This window comes from Pygocentrus nattereri, chromosome 20 (genome assembly GCF_015220715.1).
Source record: "Pygocentrus nattereri isolate fPygNat1 chromosome 20, fPygNat1.pri, whole genome shotgun sequence".
Taxonomy (NCBI): domain Eukaryota; kingdom Metazoa; phylum Chordata; class Actinopteri; order Characiformes; family Serrasalmidae; genus Pygocentrus; species Pygocentrus nattereri.
This window is the reverse complement of record NC_051230.1, coordinates 34,525,729-34,543,228: the sequence shown is the minus strand read 5'-3', so window position 1 is coordinate 34,543,228 and position 17,500 is coordinate 34,525,729. Positions and strand designations below refer to the sequence as shown.

Below are 17,500 nucleotides of genomic sequence, written 5' to 3'. Positions count from 1 at the left end.
GTGTGCAGCTGCTTGACCATGGAAACCCATTCCATGATGCTCCTAATTCGCAGGTTCTTTTGCTGATGCTGCTTCCAGAGCCAGTTTGGAACTCTTTAGTAATTCAACAGAGGGCAGACACTCTGCATGGTTGTGTGGTCTACTGCTTTATGGCTGAGCTGTTTTTGCTCCTAGACACCTCCATTTCACAATAATAGCACTTACAGTTGTCTGGGGCAGATCTAGCAGGACAGAAACTTCACAAACTGACCTGAGGTAGAGGAGGAATCCTATGACAGAGCAATGTTTAAAGTCGCTGAGAGCTCCTCAGTTTCAGCTTCACTGTCCTCCTGAAATAATACCAATACATGATGCAGTGTTTTATTGTTTACTAATCTTTTTTAAATACCCTTTCAAAGAAAAACGACTGAACGGAATGCTACATCAGTAATAGTGCACCACTGTTTGCAGTGCATTCATCAGGGCAGTGTGCGTGGTTCTTCCAGCAGGGGGCAGCAGTGCTGAAGCCCCTCTGCTGTTCTCCTTCAGGGAGCTGAGTGACTCTTTAATATTTCAGAGTTCTGATGTTCACTCAGGCTTGCTGTGTCTGTACTTACATGTATGTGGAAGTGTTTCACGTGTATTATTCATCATGCAGTGTTCGGGAGGAGGAGGAGGAGGAGAGCCTTCCTCACAAACACGCCCTTTATCATCATGGGAGAAAAGAATAGCGGAGACATAAAGAGAGAGGTGTGTGTGTGTGTGTGTGTGTGTGTGTGTGTGTGTGTGTGTGTGTGTGTAAATCAGCTGAAGAGGCCTAATAAGTATTTTCTATTGAGTGAACAGGCGTTCACAGTCTTGAGGAATCAGATATTTTAAGGCTTCCCATTTAATGTAGAATGTAAGGTCTCTCTCTCTCCATCTCTCTCTCTCTCTCTCTCTCTCTCTCTCTCTCTCTCTCTCTCTCTGTCTCTCTCTCTCTCTCTCTCTCTCTCTCTCTCTCTCTCTCTGTCTCTCTGTCTCTCTCTCTCTGTCTCTCTCTCTCTCTCTCTCTCTCTCTCTCTCTCTCTCTCTCTCTCTCTCTCTCTGTCTCTCTCTCTCTCTCTCTCTCTCTCTCTCTCTCTCTCTCTCTCTCTCTGTCTCTCTGTCTCTCTCTCTCTCTCTCTCTCTCTCTCTCTCTCTCTCTCTGTCTCTCTCTCTCTCTCTCTCTCTCTCTCTCTCTCTCTCTCTCTCTCTCCCTCTCTCTCCCTCTCTCTCACCCCCTCCTTCTGCCAGAGTGGATCACACTCTCAGAGATGCTGCACATTCTCCGGTGAGTCAGTCTTTCACTTTCTTCCTGCTGTTTTTAGACTTTCTGACTGATTGTTGTTGGACAGCGGAGACGGGTTGGATGCTGTGGTCGTCTCGGTCCGTCCAGACTCCCTCAGAGACCCGTCTGGAGCTGGTCGGCACACTCGCAGTGGACACTGTGGTGATGCTCTTTGTGTTAGAGACGCCCTGTGCTCCGCAGTTAGATCACTTTCTTGACCTGCCAGGTAAAGGAGAAAAATTCTTTCTTTCTCTGTTTCGGGCAGCAGCATCTCAAAATAATGACTTAGAGTCCTGAAAGAATTATATTCTTAAAACCGAAGATCTGATGCGTCAAAGTGATGATTTTCTTGAAATACTGAATAGATACGTCGAAATAGTTGCTTATTTTCTTGAAATGTTGGACTTGACTTTCTGAAAATAATGACATACTTTGGTGAAATATTGATTTAACGTGTTGAAATAATGAGCGTTCTGTGTCATTTCCTACTTAGTGTCCAAATAATATTAATTGAATATGTTGAATGACCTATTTTTTTAGTTTTTTACTCAATATGTCAAAATAATGACATTTTCTCAAAACATTGACTTTCTTCAAATAATTGCCCAGTGCCTTCAAATGTTGACTTAATATGTGAAAATTCATGTATTATTTTATATATTATATATTATTCATTATTTTCTTGAAGCGTCCTTAAATCATTAAAAAAAATTTCTCTTGCTCTGTTTTTGGTAGAAATATAAAAATCAAATCATAGAGAAAAAGAATGACTATGACTAATGATAATGACTTATGTTCTTAATATATTCACTTTCTCAAATGAATGACAGTTTTTAAAGTATTGGCTAAACATCAAAATAATCACGTCTTTCATTTTTTTTGACTTAATACAGTTTCTCAAAATATTGACTTAGTATCTCAAAATAATGAGTGTTTCTTGAAATATTGGCTTAATATGTCAGATTGTTTTTTTTTCTATATATATAATGACTAAATATCTCGGAATGATGTCTCAAAATAGTGACTTATTTCCTGAAACTGCTCTCGCTGTGGGAGGTGATGATGTTGGCTGTCTAGGTCTTCCTGTTAGGTGAACAGACTGATGGAGTATTTTCAGCATCATCGATGCTGAACGCGTGCAAAGGTTTGGATTTAGACTAATACTTGCCCTAATATACTTGAAGAATCTTCTGGGCCTGTTGTGGTAGCTAGTCTCTATTTAGCTTCAACGTCACACTTCCATCCAGAATTTGCTGGTATTCAGTGGAATCCATTCTTCCATCCTGAGCTACTGACTGCCACACAAGCCCAACACACAGTAAATCCACCCCAGGCTGAACAGTCAGCACGCTGCTCTCTTCATCGAATTCATTCCGAACATGACTGTGACCGGACACTGCAGTCAGTCCACAGGACTAGATTCCAGAATGTAATGAGTTTGAATGTTAATGTTTATTTCTGGTGGCTCGTGTTTGTGTGAGCAGCTCTGCGGAGCAGAATGGTGCACCACCACTGCTAAACCCTCCTGTAGGCCCTTCGCTGTCATGTGGGGGTTTTGCTTTTCCTTTCTGGTCATTGAAGCTGTTTAATCTGAGAAGTTTCTTGGTTTTCCACATTGTGCCTTGACTTCCACAGATCTCCTTTAACTGGCTTTTATGACGGACATGTGGGCTCATGAACTGCTTAGAAGAGCGTTTGATTATTAAGACACTCCAAATGATCTCATATATATATATGTATTATATATGTGTGTGTGTGTGTACATATATATAGAATGTGTATAAAATGGTAATGTGTGTGTGGTTTTATCACACTGATAATAATCATTATGAAGGCCTGATTCTGTCAGTGTGTGCAGTGCAGGTGTTCAGTGATGGTTATCACACAAATAATCACAGAAAGAGAAACATCACACACATCAGAGAGAGCATCACTAAGATCTTATCTGGGAGACTGTGTGTGTGTGTGTGTGTGTGTGTGTGTGTGTAATAGAATTCTCTGAAAGCTCCTTAGAATCTCGAGGGGTTTGAGTTATTTTTACAGCTTTTAAAGTCCAGACTCCTTCACCCGACCCAGCAAAAATAACTCTCTCCATCTCCATCAGCTCCTCGCTGCTCCCCTTTTTCTTCTCCTTTCCTCTGCGAAAAATGCTGTCTCTTACTGAGTCACTGACTGAGTCACTAACTGAGTCACTAACTGAGTCATTGACTGACTAAGTCACTGGCTGACTGACTGAGTCACTTACTGACTGATTAACTGGCTCACCGACTGACTGTCTGTCATTTACTGACTGACCAGCTGAGTTATTGACTGACTAAGTCACTGCCTGACTGGCTGACTGAGTCACTTACAGACTGACCGACAAAGTTACTTACTGACTGGTTAAATGAATCACTGACTGACTCACCGACTGACTGTCTGTCATTTACGAAGTCAGTAAGTGACCGTGTGACTGAGTCACTTGCTGACTAACTAACTGAGTCACCGACTGACTCAGCAGACCGACTGACTCAGTCTCTTACTGACTGATTAACTGAATCACTGACTGACTCACCGACTGACTGTCTGTCATTTACTGACTGACTAACTGAGTCAGTAAATGACTGTGTGACTGAGTCACTTGCTGACTAATTAACTGAGTCACCGACTGACTCAGCAGACCGACTGACTCAGTCTCTTACTGACTGATTAACTGAATCACTGACTGACTCACAGACTGACTATCTGTCATTTACTGACTGACTAACTGAGTCAGTAAATGACTGTGTGACTGAGTCACTTGCTGACTAATTAACTGAGTCACCGACTGACTCAGCAGACCGACTGACTGAGTCTCTTACTGACTGATTAACTGAATCACTGACTGACTCACAGACTGACTATCTGTCATTTACTGACTGACTAACTGAGTCAGTAAATGACTGTGTGACTGAGTCACTTGCTGACTAATTAACTGAGTCACCGACTGACTCAGCAGACCGACTGACTGAGTCTCTTACTGACTGACTTTACTTGGTTCCATTCATCTCCTCGGATCCTGCTGTAGTCGAGTAGCACATAGGGAGCATTGCAGTGAGAGTGTTGATAAAGCCCAAGCCCGAGTTTAGATTTAGAGGAATAAAACGTTCAAATCGTTTGGTGAATTTATCATTGTTATTATTTAGTATCAGCCACCTGACTCGTAACAAACTCGCTGATTCTGAGGTAAAAGGTAGGTGGCTAGTAACGTTAGCAGAGGTGAAAATGGGCACTTAGTATTGGTGTGATCGTCTTAAAGACTTTATACTGACCTACTTTGTATACTGATGTACTGTAACCTACTTTCAATTGAATGGGGTTTAATAGACTGCAGTACAGTAAAAGTGTCTGTGTGCTAACCAGAATATCCATTTGTAGTCTGTACATCGGATTCAAGTGACTTGAAAATGGTAAATTATTCAATACAATGGGCACTTAAGCTGCACAGCAGTTAGGAAAACTGTGCATTGAAGAGGAGGTGGCCCTGTGTTTGAGAGTTATGTCCAGATCCACTCCGTCAGTAAGGCTAATATTATTCACATGCCGATGTTTGTCGTCCCTCTGGAGTTGGACAGCTCCTCAAGCTCACTCTGTGTTTATGGATATTTGTCCGCAGCAATCCAACACAATGTGACGCTGATTCCCAATCCCTGTTGTGCCCCAGTCCGACTTCAGCTGGAATTTTCCATCATCTTACTGTATAAGCAGCTTCATTTAGCTCTTGTTTATTGTTTTAGGTGAAGAGTCACCAAGCACTAGTTCATGACCAGCAAGTGCACCTGAATATAAACTCTAATACTAGTTTTATGTGGCACTCTTTTAGTAGGATACACACTATTAGCATGAATGCTAGCAGAGAAAGTGTCTTTTTCCTCTTGTTTTTACATTCTGAAGAGAAAATGTACCAATTTCTGACTCTGTACATGACTCTGAGTAACTAGACATTTTAATGAGTGTGTATGGGGAAGAAGAATCACCACAGAGTCTTGCAGTTACTCTCCTGCTGGCTTACGCTGGTCACCTAGCAAGCCAGTATGTGCTGGTGCGCAGCCATGCTGGCCTATGCTGGTTTTTCTAGCAGGGTATGCTAATAACTGTGCTAATTCAGAACCTAGCTGGAACTTGGCTATCTAAGCTTTATGGATTTTTTCAGTAGTTGTTGGTAGACATGTCAGAATTATGAATGGAATTATCAAATAAAACCATGGAAAACACAGATTTATCCACTCTGCTTTAGAGGCGCAGTGCGGTCATAATAAGAGTCCCTTCTAATCCTCTGGGGCTGCCAAACTCTCCCTTGCATCAAACTCACTGTTTCTCTATCTTTGCAATAATATAGCACAGAAATACGTTTCGAACATTGCCTGAATCTGTAGAGCCGCCCTTTCCATTCCACCAAATCACAAGATCTTGCGTCACTCACATCCGGAGTTATGAGGCTATGAAGAGGGGCTAAGATACAAGCAATCTAAGAACTGACCCATTACGCCGGAAACCCTCCGACCACATCGGAGACAGCTGCAGTGCAAATGCCCTCAGACCCCAAAGGGTTCATTTTACTGGTAAACATTTTTAAAAATGCTTAACGTTCTGTCTGTTATGGTTAGTGTAATTGTTGTTAGTAAGTAGTAGTAGTAACTGTAGTAGCACTAGTAGTAATAACAGTAATATCAATAAGAATATTAGTAGTACGCTGATATCGGAACAAAACCGTGTATCTCCATAATGGTAACTTTACAGGAGAAAAAACCTGCTTTACTTTTAATGTAAGTCAATGGAACCAGATGTTTTTCCAAGCCGTTTTGGGACATTTATTTTGGTCCATTCATCATGAAATTTACACACAATATGAAGGGCAACATTTTCATATTACGTCAAAAATGCAGATATGAGGTTTTCTTCCGACAACAGCGAGTAGTAGTTGTACTATGATCGTAAATTTGTGTGTTGACAAAAGTTGACAAGGGACTAAAATGCTAATTTTCCACCCAATAGAAAGGTTTTTATGTACATCTTGTACTAAAGGCCCTGATGTGAAAAATGCCATGCAGCCAAAGGCGGATCAGCATAACTCGGCTTGCCTGCGTAGCGTCTTCTGTATTTTGGTTCATTGACTCGATCTCCTCAGTCGTCGTATCTGGTTCCTTTTCTAGCTCCTTGTATCGTATTAAACTCTGATTATGTGTAATGAGTAAACAGTTGTTGAGGTATTAGAGCGTTTGTGATTAATCCTCCTACAGTAATCCTGAGGACTGATGGAGAATTAAGACGCGCTGCCGGACGTCTGCGTGTGTGCAGATGTGAGCGGCTCAGGTGTGGACCCTCGCCATCTGACCATGGTATCCAAGGATAACACAGTGGCCTGTAAGTGGAGTAAAAAGGGTATAATGTACATTACTATAATACATTTTACACTGTTGCCCGTCCCAGGCTCCGCCCACAAATGTCTTCTTTTGTATCTAGTGTTGTGAAGCTGCTCAAGCTTCACATAACACTGATAGAAATCCCATTCAGCCTAATGAGAAACTGTAGAACGGACTCGGTTTATATCACAATACCTACATTTAGAGTCGGTTATTCATTCAATCTAATGAGAAACTGTAGAACAGACTCGGTTTATATCACAATACCTACATTTATAGTCGGTTATTCATTCAGCCTAATGAGAAACTGTAGAACAGACTCGGTTTATATCACAATACCTACATTTATAGTCGGTTATTCATTCAGCCTAATGAGAAACTGTAGAACAGACTCGGTTTATATCACAATACCTACATTTAGAGTCGGTTATTCATTCAGTCTAATGAGAAGCTGTAGAACAGACTCGGTTTATATCACAATACCTACATTTAGAGTCGGTTATTCATTCAGCCTAATGAGAAACTGTAGAACGGACTCGGTTTATATCACAATACCTACATTTAGAGCCGGTTATTCATTCAGCCTAATGAGAAACTGTAGAACAGACTCGGTTTATATCACAATACCTACATTTAGAGTCGGTTAGTCATTCAGTCTAATGAGAAACTGTAGAAAGGACTCAGTTTATATCACAATACCTACATTTAGAGCCGGTTATTCATTCAGCCTAATGAGAAACTGTAGAACGGACTCGGTTTATATCACAATACCTACATTTAGAGTCGGTTATTCATTCAGCCTAATGAGAAACTGTAGAACAGACTCGGTTTATATCACAATACCTACATTTAGAGTCGGTTATTCATTCAGCCTAAAGAGAAACTGTAGAACAGACTCAGTTTATATCACAATACCTACATTTAGAGCCGGTTATTCATTCAGCCTAATGAGAAACTGTAGAACGGACTCGGTTTATATCACAATACCTACATTTAGAGCCGGTTATTCATTCAGCCTAATGAGAAACTGTAGAACAGACTCGGTTTATATCACAATACCTACATTTAGAGTCGGTTATTCATTCAGCCTAACGAGAAACCGTAGAACAGACTCTGTTTATATCACAATACCTACATTTAGAGCCGGTTATTCATTCAGCTTAACGAGAAACCGTAGAACATGACTCTCTTTCTCTCTCTCTCTCTCTTTCAGGCTCTGGCACTAAAACAGCCTGTATAAAGAAGCAGCAGAAGAACCTGATGAACAGTCTCTCATCTTCTACTGAGCATGCTCAGAAGAGCACAGAGCTCTACAGGAACTCCAAAAGAACGGTACAGACCCTAACACTGACCTCAGGGGTCGTGACTCCGGAGAAAAGCCCCCAACCACAGGAACCCAGGTCAGACCACGTCGACCTTCATAAAGAGAGCGTGTCTGAATCGGTGTCTGACGGCCTGGGTCCGGCTTTACTGACAACACAGACCACGACCCTGAAGGAGTCGTTAGGGGTGAGTGTAGAAACGCTGAAGGAGTCGTTAGGGGTGAGTGTAGAAACGCTGAAGGAGTCGTTAGGGGTGAGTGTAGAAACCCTGAAGGAGTCGTTAGGGGTGAGTGTAGAAACCCTGAAGGAGTCGTTAGGGGTGAGTGTAGAAACCCTGAAGGAGTCGTTAGGGGTGAGTGTAGAAACCCTGAAGGAGTCGTTAGGGGTGAGTGTAGAAACCCTGAAGGAGTCATTAGAGGTGAGCGTAGAAACCCTGAAGGAGTTGTTAGGGATGAGTGTAGAAACCCTGAAGGAGTCGTTAGGGGTGAGCGTAGAAACCCTGAAGGAGTCGTTAGGGTGAGTGTAGAAACCCTGAAGGAGTCGTTAGGGGTGAGCGTAGAAACACTGAAGGAGTCGTTAGGGGTGAGTGTAGAAACCCTGAAGGAGTCGTTAGGGGTGAGCGTAGAAACACTGAAGGAGTCGTTAGGGGTGAGTGTAGAAACCCTGAAGGAATCGTTAGGGGTGAGTGTAGAAACCCTGAAGGAGTCGTTAGGGGTGAGCGTAGAAACCCTGAAGGAGTCGTTAGGGGTGAGTGTAGAAACCCTGTTCATTAGACTGACGATGCCACAGCCATCCGTAACCTGGAGTCCAAGAAATTGTGGAGATCTAAGGGGTCCTCTCCTCCTCTCTTGGTGGGATAGGATTGACCTCCCTCTACCTCCCTCACTCAGCATGACAATAACAGTATTAACATGGTAGTAACAGTACTAGTAGTTTGTGTTCTTATCCAGTGACGTTGTTTTGCGTCAGTTTTTTAAAAATGTAGTAGATCGTCATGTCTCAGGGGAAGCACGTGCTACTCTTGAGGCAATTGTGATGATAATTTATGCAGTTTAATCAACTACTAAACACTCGGGACACCAGACCTGTCTTGGCTGGTTGGTTACATTTAGCCCAAACTGTTACTTTAACTACATAAAGATATGTTTGTGCCTCAGGGTTTCACTGAGCACCTGGACGCTGGCAGTCTGCACTGTGGCTCCGAGGCGGAGGACAGTCTGCTGGACGGCGGCGAGACGTCTCTGGACAAATCCTCCTCCATGGGCATGGTGGACTCCAGCAACATGGCGTCCTCAGAGGACGTGCGCACGCTGGCCTGCGTGCTGAGGTCAGAGGTCATACTGATTGACGAGGACGACGATGACATGTCCCTCAGGGAGAGGACAGTCACCGACTGCTCCGTTACGGACGGCAACGCCGCCCAGCTCGTCTGTGGTCGCCTGCTGTCCATCTCCTCTGACTCTTCCCCTTCCGTGTGTGAGAAGCAGAGCCAGAGCCTGGAGGCCACGCCCCAACCTGAGCAGGAGGAGGAGCCGCCCAGGAGGCCCAAACACCTGTGCTGTTACTGCACCATCCTCTGAACATCAGCACCCACTTTACAGTCTCATAGACTCCATTCATACAGCTTAAACAGAGCAAACTGTGATTCTGCCCTGAACTGGAGTCTGATCTCCACAGATCTACAGCTCTGAAGGACGTCCAGTGATTGAACATTTTAATTTGGGAATTAAATAGACTGGAATGGACTGCAGTTGAATTGACTGGTAAGGAAATTAATGGAACAGAATTAAATAGACTGAATGGAATGGACCCGATTTAAGTGGATGGGTATGGAATGGAATTAAATAGATAAAATGGTATTGGCATGAATTGAATTGGCTGATGTAAAGGAACCAAATGTAATATACTGGTACAGAATTGAGTAGATTGGCATGGAATGGAATCCAATTGAATAGACTGAAAGGAATGGAATTGAACGGAATTGAGCAGACTGGTACAGAATAGAATGGAATCAAATTGAATAGACTGGTATAGAATTGAGCAGGTACAGAATTGAGTAGACTTGGGGTATGGAATTGAATTTAAAAGACTGAATGGAATGGAACTCAATGGAATCAGGCAGGCTGGTGTGCAGTGGATTAGATTTGTATTGGCTGGTACAGAATTGAGTAGAACAGATATGTAGAAATGAATTCAATATACTGAACAAAATGGGATGTAATGGAATTTAATAGACTGAATGGAATGGAATTGAATTGAATAGACTCAATAGAATGGAATGGAATTGATTTTAATAGACTCAATAGAATGGAATGGAATTGATTTTAATAGACTCTATGGAATGGAATTCATTTTAATAGACTCAGTAGAATGGAATGGAATTGATTTTAATAGACTCGATGGAATGGAATTGATTTTAATAGACTCAATAGAATGGAATGGAATTGATTTTAATAGACTCAATAGAATGGAATAGAATTGATTTTAATAGACTCAATAGAATGGAATGGAATTGATTGTAATAGACTCAATGGAATGGAATTGATTATAATAGACTCAATGGAATGGAATTGATTTTAATAGACTCAATGGAATTTAATTGATTTTAATAGACTCAATAGAATGGAATAGAATTGATTTTAATAGACTCAATAGAATGGAATGGAATTGATTTTAATAGACTCAAAAGAATGGAATGGAATCGAATACAACTGAATGAAATAGAGTAATAAGGAGAGGAATCTAAGCAAGTTTTAAAGAGAAAGGAGAACATCGCCACGTTTCAGCGGAGCTAACAAAGCTAACCTAATTATGCTAAATGACCGTCTACTTGGGCATTGAGCAATCAGTATTAATCCTGTTGGAACTCGAGAATGGGGGTTGATTCCAAGGCAGTAGCTGTATAGATCCAGGGAATGCTGTAGCACCTGGAATTTGAAGTTAGCATTAAGCAAGTAAGGCTGATCACCAAAATTGAAATTTGTATACAGCAGGAATGTGTATTTGAGGCATTTTCAATAAAACGATAAATGCCAAGAGCATTAAACTCAACTGGGGGACAACAACGGGACAGTGCTAGCCTCGGTGCTAATAACGTTAGCGGTAGGTACTTGGCTGGCTAATGCCAGCTAAGCGAATCTTGGCAGAGTGATTATAGTATTATTAACGATTGACACATCAACGTTCTAGCTTACATATTAATGCATTGTTGGTGTTGTACTAGTGCTGGGGGCTTTATCACCACCTGGATGAGTAAATCATTGTCGAATTCTCAATAACGTCGGCTTTAACTTCAAGTATGGCAACGTTTTCTGAAATTAAAGGCAATCATGTATTTGCAGCTGCACTGCCTACAAGAGTCACACAAACCGAGGCATAATTCAAAGTAATTTCGTAATGTGTTCACACATTTGTGTGCAACAATGAGCGTGTTTTACATGCACTTCATAATCCGATCATAATCGGACTTCTGCTGTTATCCGATGATTCAAATGGTCATGTAAACACCAAACTCCAATCTAAAAAGCCGATAAAGAAATCAGATAAAGAGGCTGTGTTCTAGCTCAGTAATCAGATTTCTCCGTGCATGTGGCTGAAACCAAACACAAAGTGAAGGATTCAAACGACTCATGTAGACCTGGAGTTTCCCCATTATCTGATTACTGTCTGACCCATGTAGACCTGGAGTTTCCCCATTATCTGATTACTGTCTGACCCATGTAGACCTGGAGTTTCCCCATTATCTGATTACTGTCTGACTCATGTAGACCTGGAGTTTCCCCATTATCTGATTACTGTCTGATCCATGTAGACCTGGAGTTTCTCCATTATCTGATTACTGTCTGACTCATGTAGACCTGGAGTTTCTCCATTATCTGATTACTGTCTGACTCCTGTAGACCTGGAGTTTGTCCATTATCTGATTACTGTCTGACTCGTGTAGACCTGGAGTTTCCCCATTATCTGATTACTGTCTGACTCGTGTAGACCTGGAGTTTCCCCATTATCTGATTACTGTCTGACTCATGTAGACGTGGAGTTTCCCCATTATCTCATTACTGTCTGACTCATGTAGACCTGGAGTTTCCCCATTATCTGATTACTGTCTGACTCCTGTAGACCTGGAGTTTCTCCATTATCTGATTACTGTCTGACTCGTGTAGACCTGGAGTTTCCCCATTATCTGATTACTGTCTGACTCATGTAGACCTGGAGTTTCCCCACTATCTGATTACTGTCTGACTCATGTAGACGTGGAGTTTCCCCATTATCTGATTACTGTCTGACTCATGTCGACCTGGAGTTTCTCCATTATCTGATTACTGTCTGACTCATGTCGACCTGCAGTTTCCCCATTATCTGATTACTGTCTGACTCATGTAGACGTGGAGTTTCCCCATTATCTGATTACTGTCTGACTCATGTAGACCTGGAGTTTCCCCATTATCTGATTACTGTCTGACTCCTGTAGACCTGGAGTTTTCCCATTATCTGATTACTGTCTGACTCATGTAGACCTGGAGTTTCCCCATTATCTGATTACTGTCTGACTCCTGTAGACCTGGAGTTTCCCCATTATCTGATTACTGTCTGACTCATGTAGACCTGGAGTTTCCCCATTATCTGATTACTGTCTGACTCATGTAGACCTGGAGTTTCCCCATTATCTGATTACTGTCTGACTCCTGTAGACCTGGAGTTTCCCCATTATCTGATTACTGTCTGACTCCTGTAGACCTGGTGTTTCCCCATTATCTGATTACTGTCTGACTCATGTAGACCTGGAGTTTCCCCATTATCTGATTACTGTCTGACTCATGTAGACCTGGAGTTTCCCCATTATCTGATTACTGTCTGACTCATGTAGACCTGGAGTTTCTCCATTATCTGATTACTGTCTGACTCCTGTAGACCTGGAGTTTCCCCATTATCTGATTACTGTCTGACTCATGTAGACCTGGAGTTTCCCCGTTATCTGATTACTGTCTGACTCATGTAGACCTGGAGTTTTCCCGTTATCTGATTACTGTCTGACTCATGTAGACCTGGAGTTTTCCCGTTATCTGATTACTGTCTGACTCATGTAGACCTGGAGTTTCCCCATTATCTGATTACTGTCTGACTCATGTAGACCTGGAGTTTCTCCATTATCTGATTACTGTCTGACTCCTGTAGACCTGGAGTTTCCCCATTATCTGATTACTGTCTGACTCATGTAGACCTGCAGTTTCCCCATTATCTGATTATTGTCTGACTCATGTAGACCTGGAGTTTCCCCATTATCTGATTACTGTCTGATCCATGTAGACCTGGAGTTTCTCCATTATCTGATTACTGTCTGACTCATGTAGACCTGGAGTTTCTCCATTATCTGATTACTGTCTGACTCCTGTAGACCTGGAGTTTGTCCATTATCTGATTACTGTCTGACTCGTGTAGACCTGGAGTTTCCCCATTATCTGATTACTGTCTGACTCGTGTAGACCTGGAGTTTCCCCATTATCTGATTACTGTCTGACTCGTGTAGACGTGGAGTTTCCCCATTATCTCATTACTGTCTGACTCATGTAGACCTGGAGTTTCCCCATTATCTGATTACTGTCTGACTCCTGTAGACCTGGAGTTTCTCCATTATCTGATTACTGTCTGACTCGTGTAGACCTGGAGTTTCCCCATGATCTGATTACTGTCTGACTCATGTAGACCTGGAGTTTCCCCACTATCTGATTACTGTCTGACTCATGTAGACGTGGAGTTTCCCCATTATCTGATTACTGTCTGACTCATGTCGACCTGGAGTTTCTCCATTATCTGATTACTGTCTGACTCATGTCGACCTGCAGTTTCCCCATTATCTGATTACTGTCTGACTCATGTAGACGTGGAGTTTCCCCATTATCTGATTACTGTCTGACTCATGTAGACCTGGAGTTTCCCCATTATCTGATTACTGTCTGACTCCTGTAGACCTGGAGTTTTCCCATTATCTGATTACTGTCTGACTCATGTAGACCTGGAGTTTCCCCATTATCTGATTACTGTCTGACTCCTGTAGACCTGGAGTTTCCCCATTATCTGATTACTGTCTGACTCATGTAGACCTGGAGTTTCCCCATTATCTGATTACTGTCTGACTCATGTAGACCTGGAGTTTCCCCATTATCTGATTACTGTCTGACTCCTGTAGACCTGGAGTTTCCCCATTATCTGATTACTGTCTGACTCCTGTAGACCTGGTGTTTCCCCATTATCTGATTACTGTCTGACTCATGTAGACCTGGAGTTTCCCCATTATCTGATTACTGTCTGACTCATGTAGACCTGGAGTTTCCCCATTATCTGATTACTGTCTGACTCATGTAGACCTGGAGTTTCTCCATTATCTGATTACTGTCTGACTCCTGTAGACCTGGAGTTTCCCCATTATCTGATTACTGTCTGACTCATGTAGACCTGGAGTTTCCCCGTTATCTGATTACTGTCTGACTCATGTAGACCTGGAGTTTTCCCGTTATCTGATTACTGTCTGACTCATGTAGACCTGGAGTTTTCCCATTATCTGATTACTGTCTGACTCATGTAGACCTGGAGATTCCCCATTATCTGATTACTGTCTGACTCATGGAGATCTGGTTTCCCCGTTATCTGATTACTGTCTGACTCATGGAGATCTGGTTTCCCCGTTATCTGATTACTCAAGTAAAAGCGCTGATCGGATTACTGACAAAATCTGATTTTCTGCAGTTATCGGATTATAAGTGCATGTAAATAAACTCGATGATCGCTGGCTGCCAAATTAAAAATGGAAAGCAAGGTTCTTCACCGTCACTGAGGTCAATCAAATGCAGTGGGTGGGACTTTATGAGGGGCTTTCTTGGTGAGGGGCACATGTTTATGTAATTAAATGCAATATAATAATAGATCATTGTTAATAGCGACCGATATGCAATGTATATTGTGATAAGTTGGCCATATCGTCCAGCTCCAGCTCACAGCCAGAGCTCTGATCTACAGTCGGCTCTCGTCCTGGTGAAGATGACCGCGCTGGCCATCTGAGCGGCGTTTGGTCCGTGTAGTCACTGATTGATGTGTTTGCACTCATGCGTGTGTTTATTAGTGTGGGTTGTCTCTCTTTTGTGCTGTTCCTCCTCACGTTCTGTCACTGCAAAGGAACCAATGCTGTTCTACATCTCCAGAACCTCACGCAGTGTAAAAATACATCCTTTAATATTTGAGGATCAAAGCGGTCCAGCTGGACATCTGTAGGCCTTTGGAAGCTTTTTTGTAAGCTGGATTTTTTTAACGCTTTTATAGAATCTCTCAGACTCCCGTCATACGACTGAGCTCATCACATATTCAGAGCCTTTCAGACGGACCACAGCGCCGGAGACGGACAGAAGGAACACGTGGACATCATTTCTACCAAGACAAGCTTTTTGTATGGGTGTTACTAATCAATGAATTTCATATTTAATAATAATGTTTGTTATAATGCGTATTGTTTATGAATGTTGGGCACTTGGTCCTGTCTAGTGGTTTCTTCACGGTCATTTTTATGTCAATAAATATTTATTTCAATAAAAACAGGCCATGGGTTCGTGCTCATGCCCTTTCATTGGGTCATTACTTTCTTTTTCCTCTTGCATTCTGGGTAATGGGTGTAATGTCAGTGTGGCGCTGTATCTGCCGAGGACAGAAGGAAGCGTTAACTTCCCTTCCCTGGCTTTTCTGAATGAAGAGTCTGTTTGGGCGTTCATGGATACGGGTCTGCAAGTGTGGCTGTTTCTGATCGGACGGTGGTCTTGCAGATAAGTGAAGAGCGCACACTTAGGGTCCCTCACTTAGGGTCCTCTTATGAAGCTTATGTGTTTAATGTCGACTTTAAGACTGATTAATGAGCTCGGATCTGATTGGATCTGGATCGTACCTCACTCAGAAAGCAGTCCAGCCTGAAACAGTCCTTATAACTTCGGTCTGAGTGGGCGGGGCAAAGCTTCTATATGCTGAATCGGTGGGTATAATTTTTATGACATCACAAAAACATTCCAAGGATTCGAAGCTGGTTTTGCAGCTTACGTGTTAATATTTTTAAAGCGGAGTTTAACACATCGGAGGGAAAAAATGAACGGAAAGTCTAAAATGTGCCATCATTTTTCTTTGATATCTTATTTTTTCATATGTTTTAAATAAACAGTAACTGTGTCTCAAAACATGCAGAAGTGTGTCTCTGTAGAGGACGTGTTCAGTTATTTTCACTTAGAAAATCAACAGCACCAGGAGTTTGAACAAAACATGCGACATGTTTTTGTGTACAATGGGTATATGCAAATGAGTCATGTTCTGATTGGCTGAAACGCTCCTAATAAGGTCAGTGGGAGTGGGTGAGGTAGACTGATATGTAAATGTGCTGGGTTTTGTGACATCGCAAAAACACTAGTTTGCAGATAAACAAGGATCGGCAGTTTAATAACCAATCATCTACTATCTTCAGTGGTGGGCTGTGGGTAATGGAGTCCCCCCAGCTTCCTACCCACCCCATGACACTACATGCAGTGTGAGGAGGCTTAGTGTGTCATTGATGTGTGTGTGTGTGTGTGTGTGTGATGATAGCGCTGAGCGCTCTTATCTGGTTGTCCCACACAGGGTTAACTCTCCGCCCCCCCTGCAGACCCTATAGGTCACTCACACTGACTCTACATTACTGTATGAGCCTGAGGCCTAAACACTCTTCGCTCAGGATCACCGGCTTCCTATTCCATTCTGAAGATTTGTGTAGGATAAGGCCAGATGGAGGAGTCATTTCTGGATTAAGGGAATTGTGTGTGCTGTAAAGTACTGAAGAGGTAGGCCATCCAACACACACACACACACACACACAGACCTATGCGTATGTTCTGTATGTGCATGTATGCATATATATATATATATATATTGCTGTTGTCAGAACAAAACCTTGTATCTCCATTTTTGACTTTTTTCAGTTTTTGACATAATTTCAAAATACCTGTTGTTCTTTACATTGTGTGTGAATTTCATGATGAATGGACCAAAACAAATGGCTCAAAATGACTTGAAACGTCTGGTTCCATTGACTTACATTATAGGTAAAGTATGTTTTTTCTTTCCCCTGTGAAGTTTTGGAGATGCGAGGTTTCCGACAACAACGATATGTGTATATGTGTGTATATGGATTGTAATAACATGTCCCATAGGTGTTACAGAAAACTTTTTATTGAGCTAGTTTCCAGTCAGCCTTAGGATAAAAAAGCTGAAAACATATTTAACCAAAAATATTCACAGTATAATCTGCAGGAATTCAGACTTAGTAGTTCAGTCTTAGTAGTCGGTTTATCATTTTCTGCTTCTCACGATCCAAATAATCCCAAACACACTCAGTGATGCTGAGGTCTGGACTTTCTGGAGCTTGTTTGTTGTGCTGCGTTTACATTATGATGGTAGACAAATGACAGCAAACCTGAAATTACATTATTTTTAATGCCACATTGATG

General features: G+C 42.1%; 2 protein-coding genes across 14 annotated transcripts in view; both read left to right on the top strand.

Moving 5' to 3' along the window:
- Positions 1-9,934, top strand: part of si:ch211-12e13.12 (paralemmin-2) — a 17,996-nt gene extending 8,062 nt beyond the window's left edge. For 5 of the 11 annotated variants that reach the window (XM_017682743.2, XM_017682746.2, XM_037531908.1 and 2 more), the window contains 5 exons: positions 638-729; positions 1,255-1,514; positions 6,547-6,670; positions 7,883-8,178; positions 9,149-9,934. In XM_017682743.2, coding sequence (XP_017538232.1) covers positions 6,643-6,670; positions 7,883-8,178; positions 9,149-9,571 — 747 coding nt within the window. In that variant the 5' untranslated portion in view covers positions 638-729; positions 1,255-1,514; positions 6,547-6,642 and the 3' untranslated portion in view covers positions 9,572-9,934. Of the gene's footprint in view, positions 1-637; positions 730-1,174; positions 1,515-2,113; positions 5,869-6,546; positions 6,671-7,882; positions 8,179-9,148 lie in introns of those variants that run through there. The other 6 variants (XM_017682747.2, XM_037531909.1, XM_017682745.2 and 3 more) reach the window with 5 other exon arrangements.
- Positions 9,935-14,677: 4,743 nt separating this feature from the next.
- The window catches only part of susd1 (sushi domain containing 1), a 24,295-nt gene continuing 21,472 nt past the window's right edge, over positions 14,678-17,500 (top strand). For all 3 annotated transcript variants that reach the window (XM_037531859.1, XM_037531856.1, XM_037531857.1), the window contains exons 1-2: positions 14,678-16,002; positions 16,635-16,834. The gene's annotated coding sequence lies outside the window, so the exon portion shown is untranslated. The remainder of the gene's footprint in view (positions 16,003-16,634; positions 16,835-17,500) is intronic.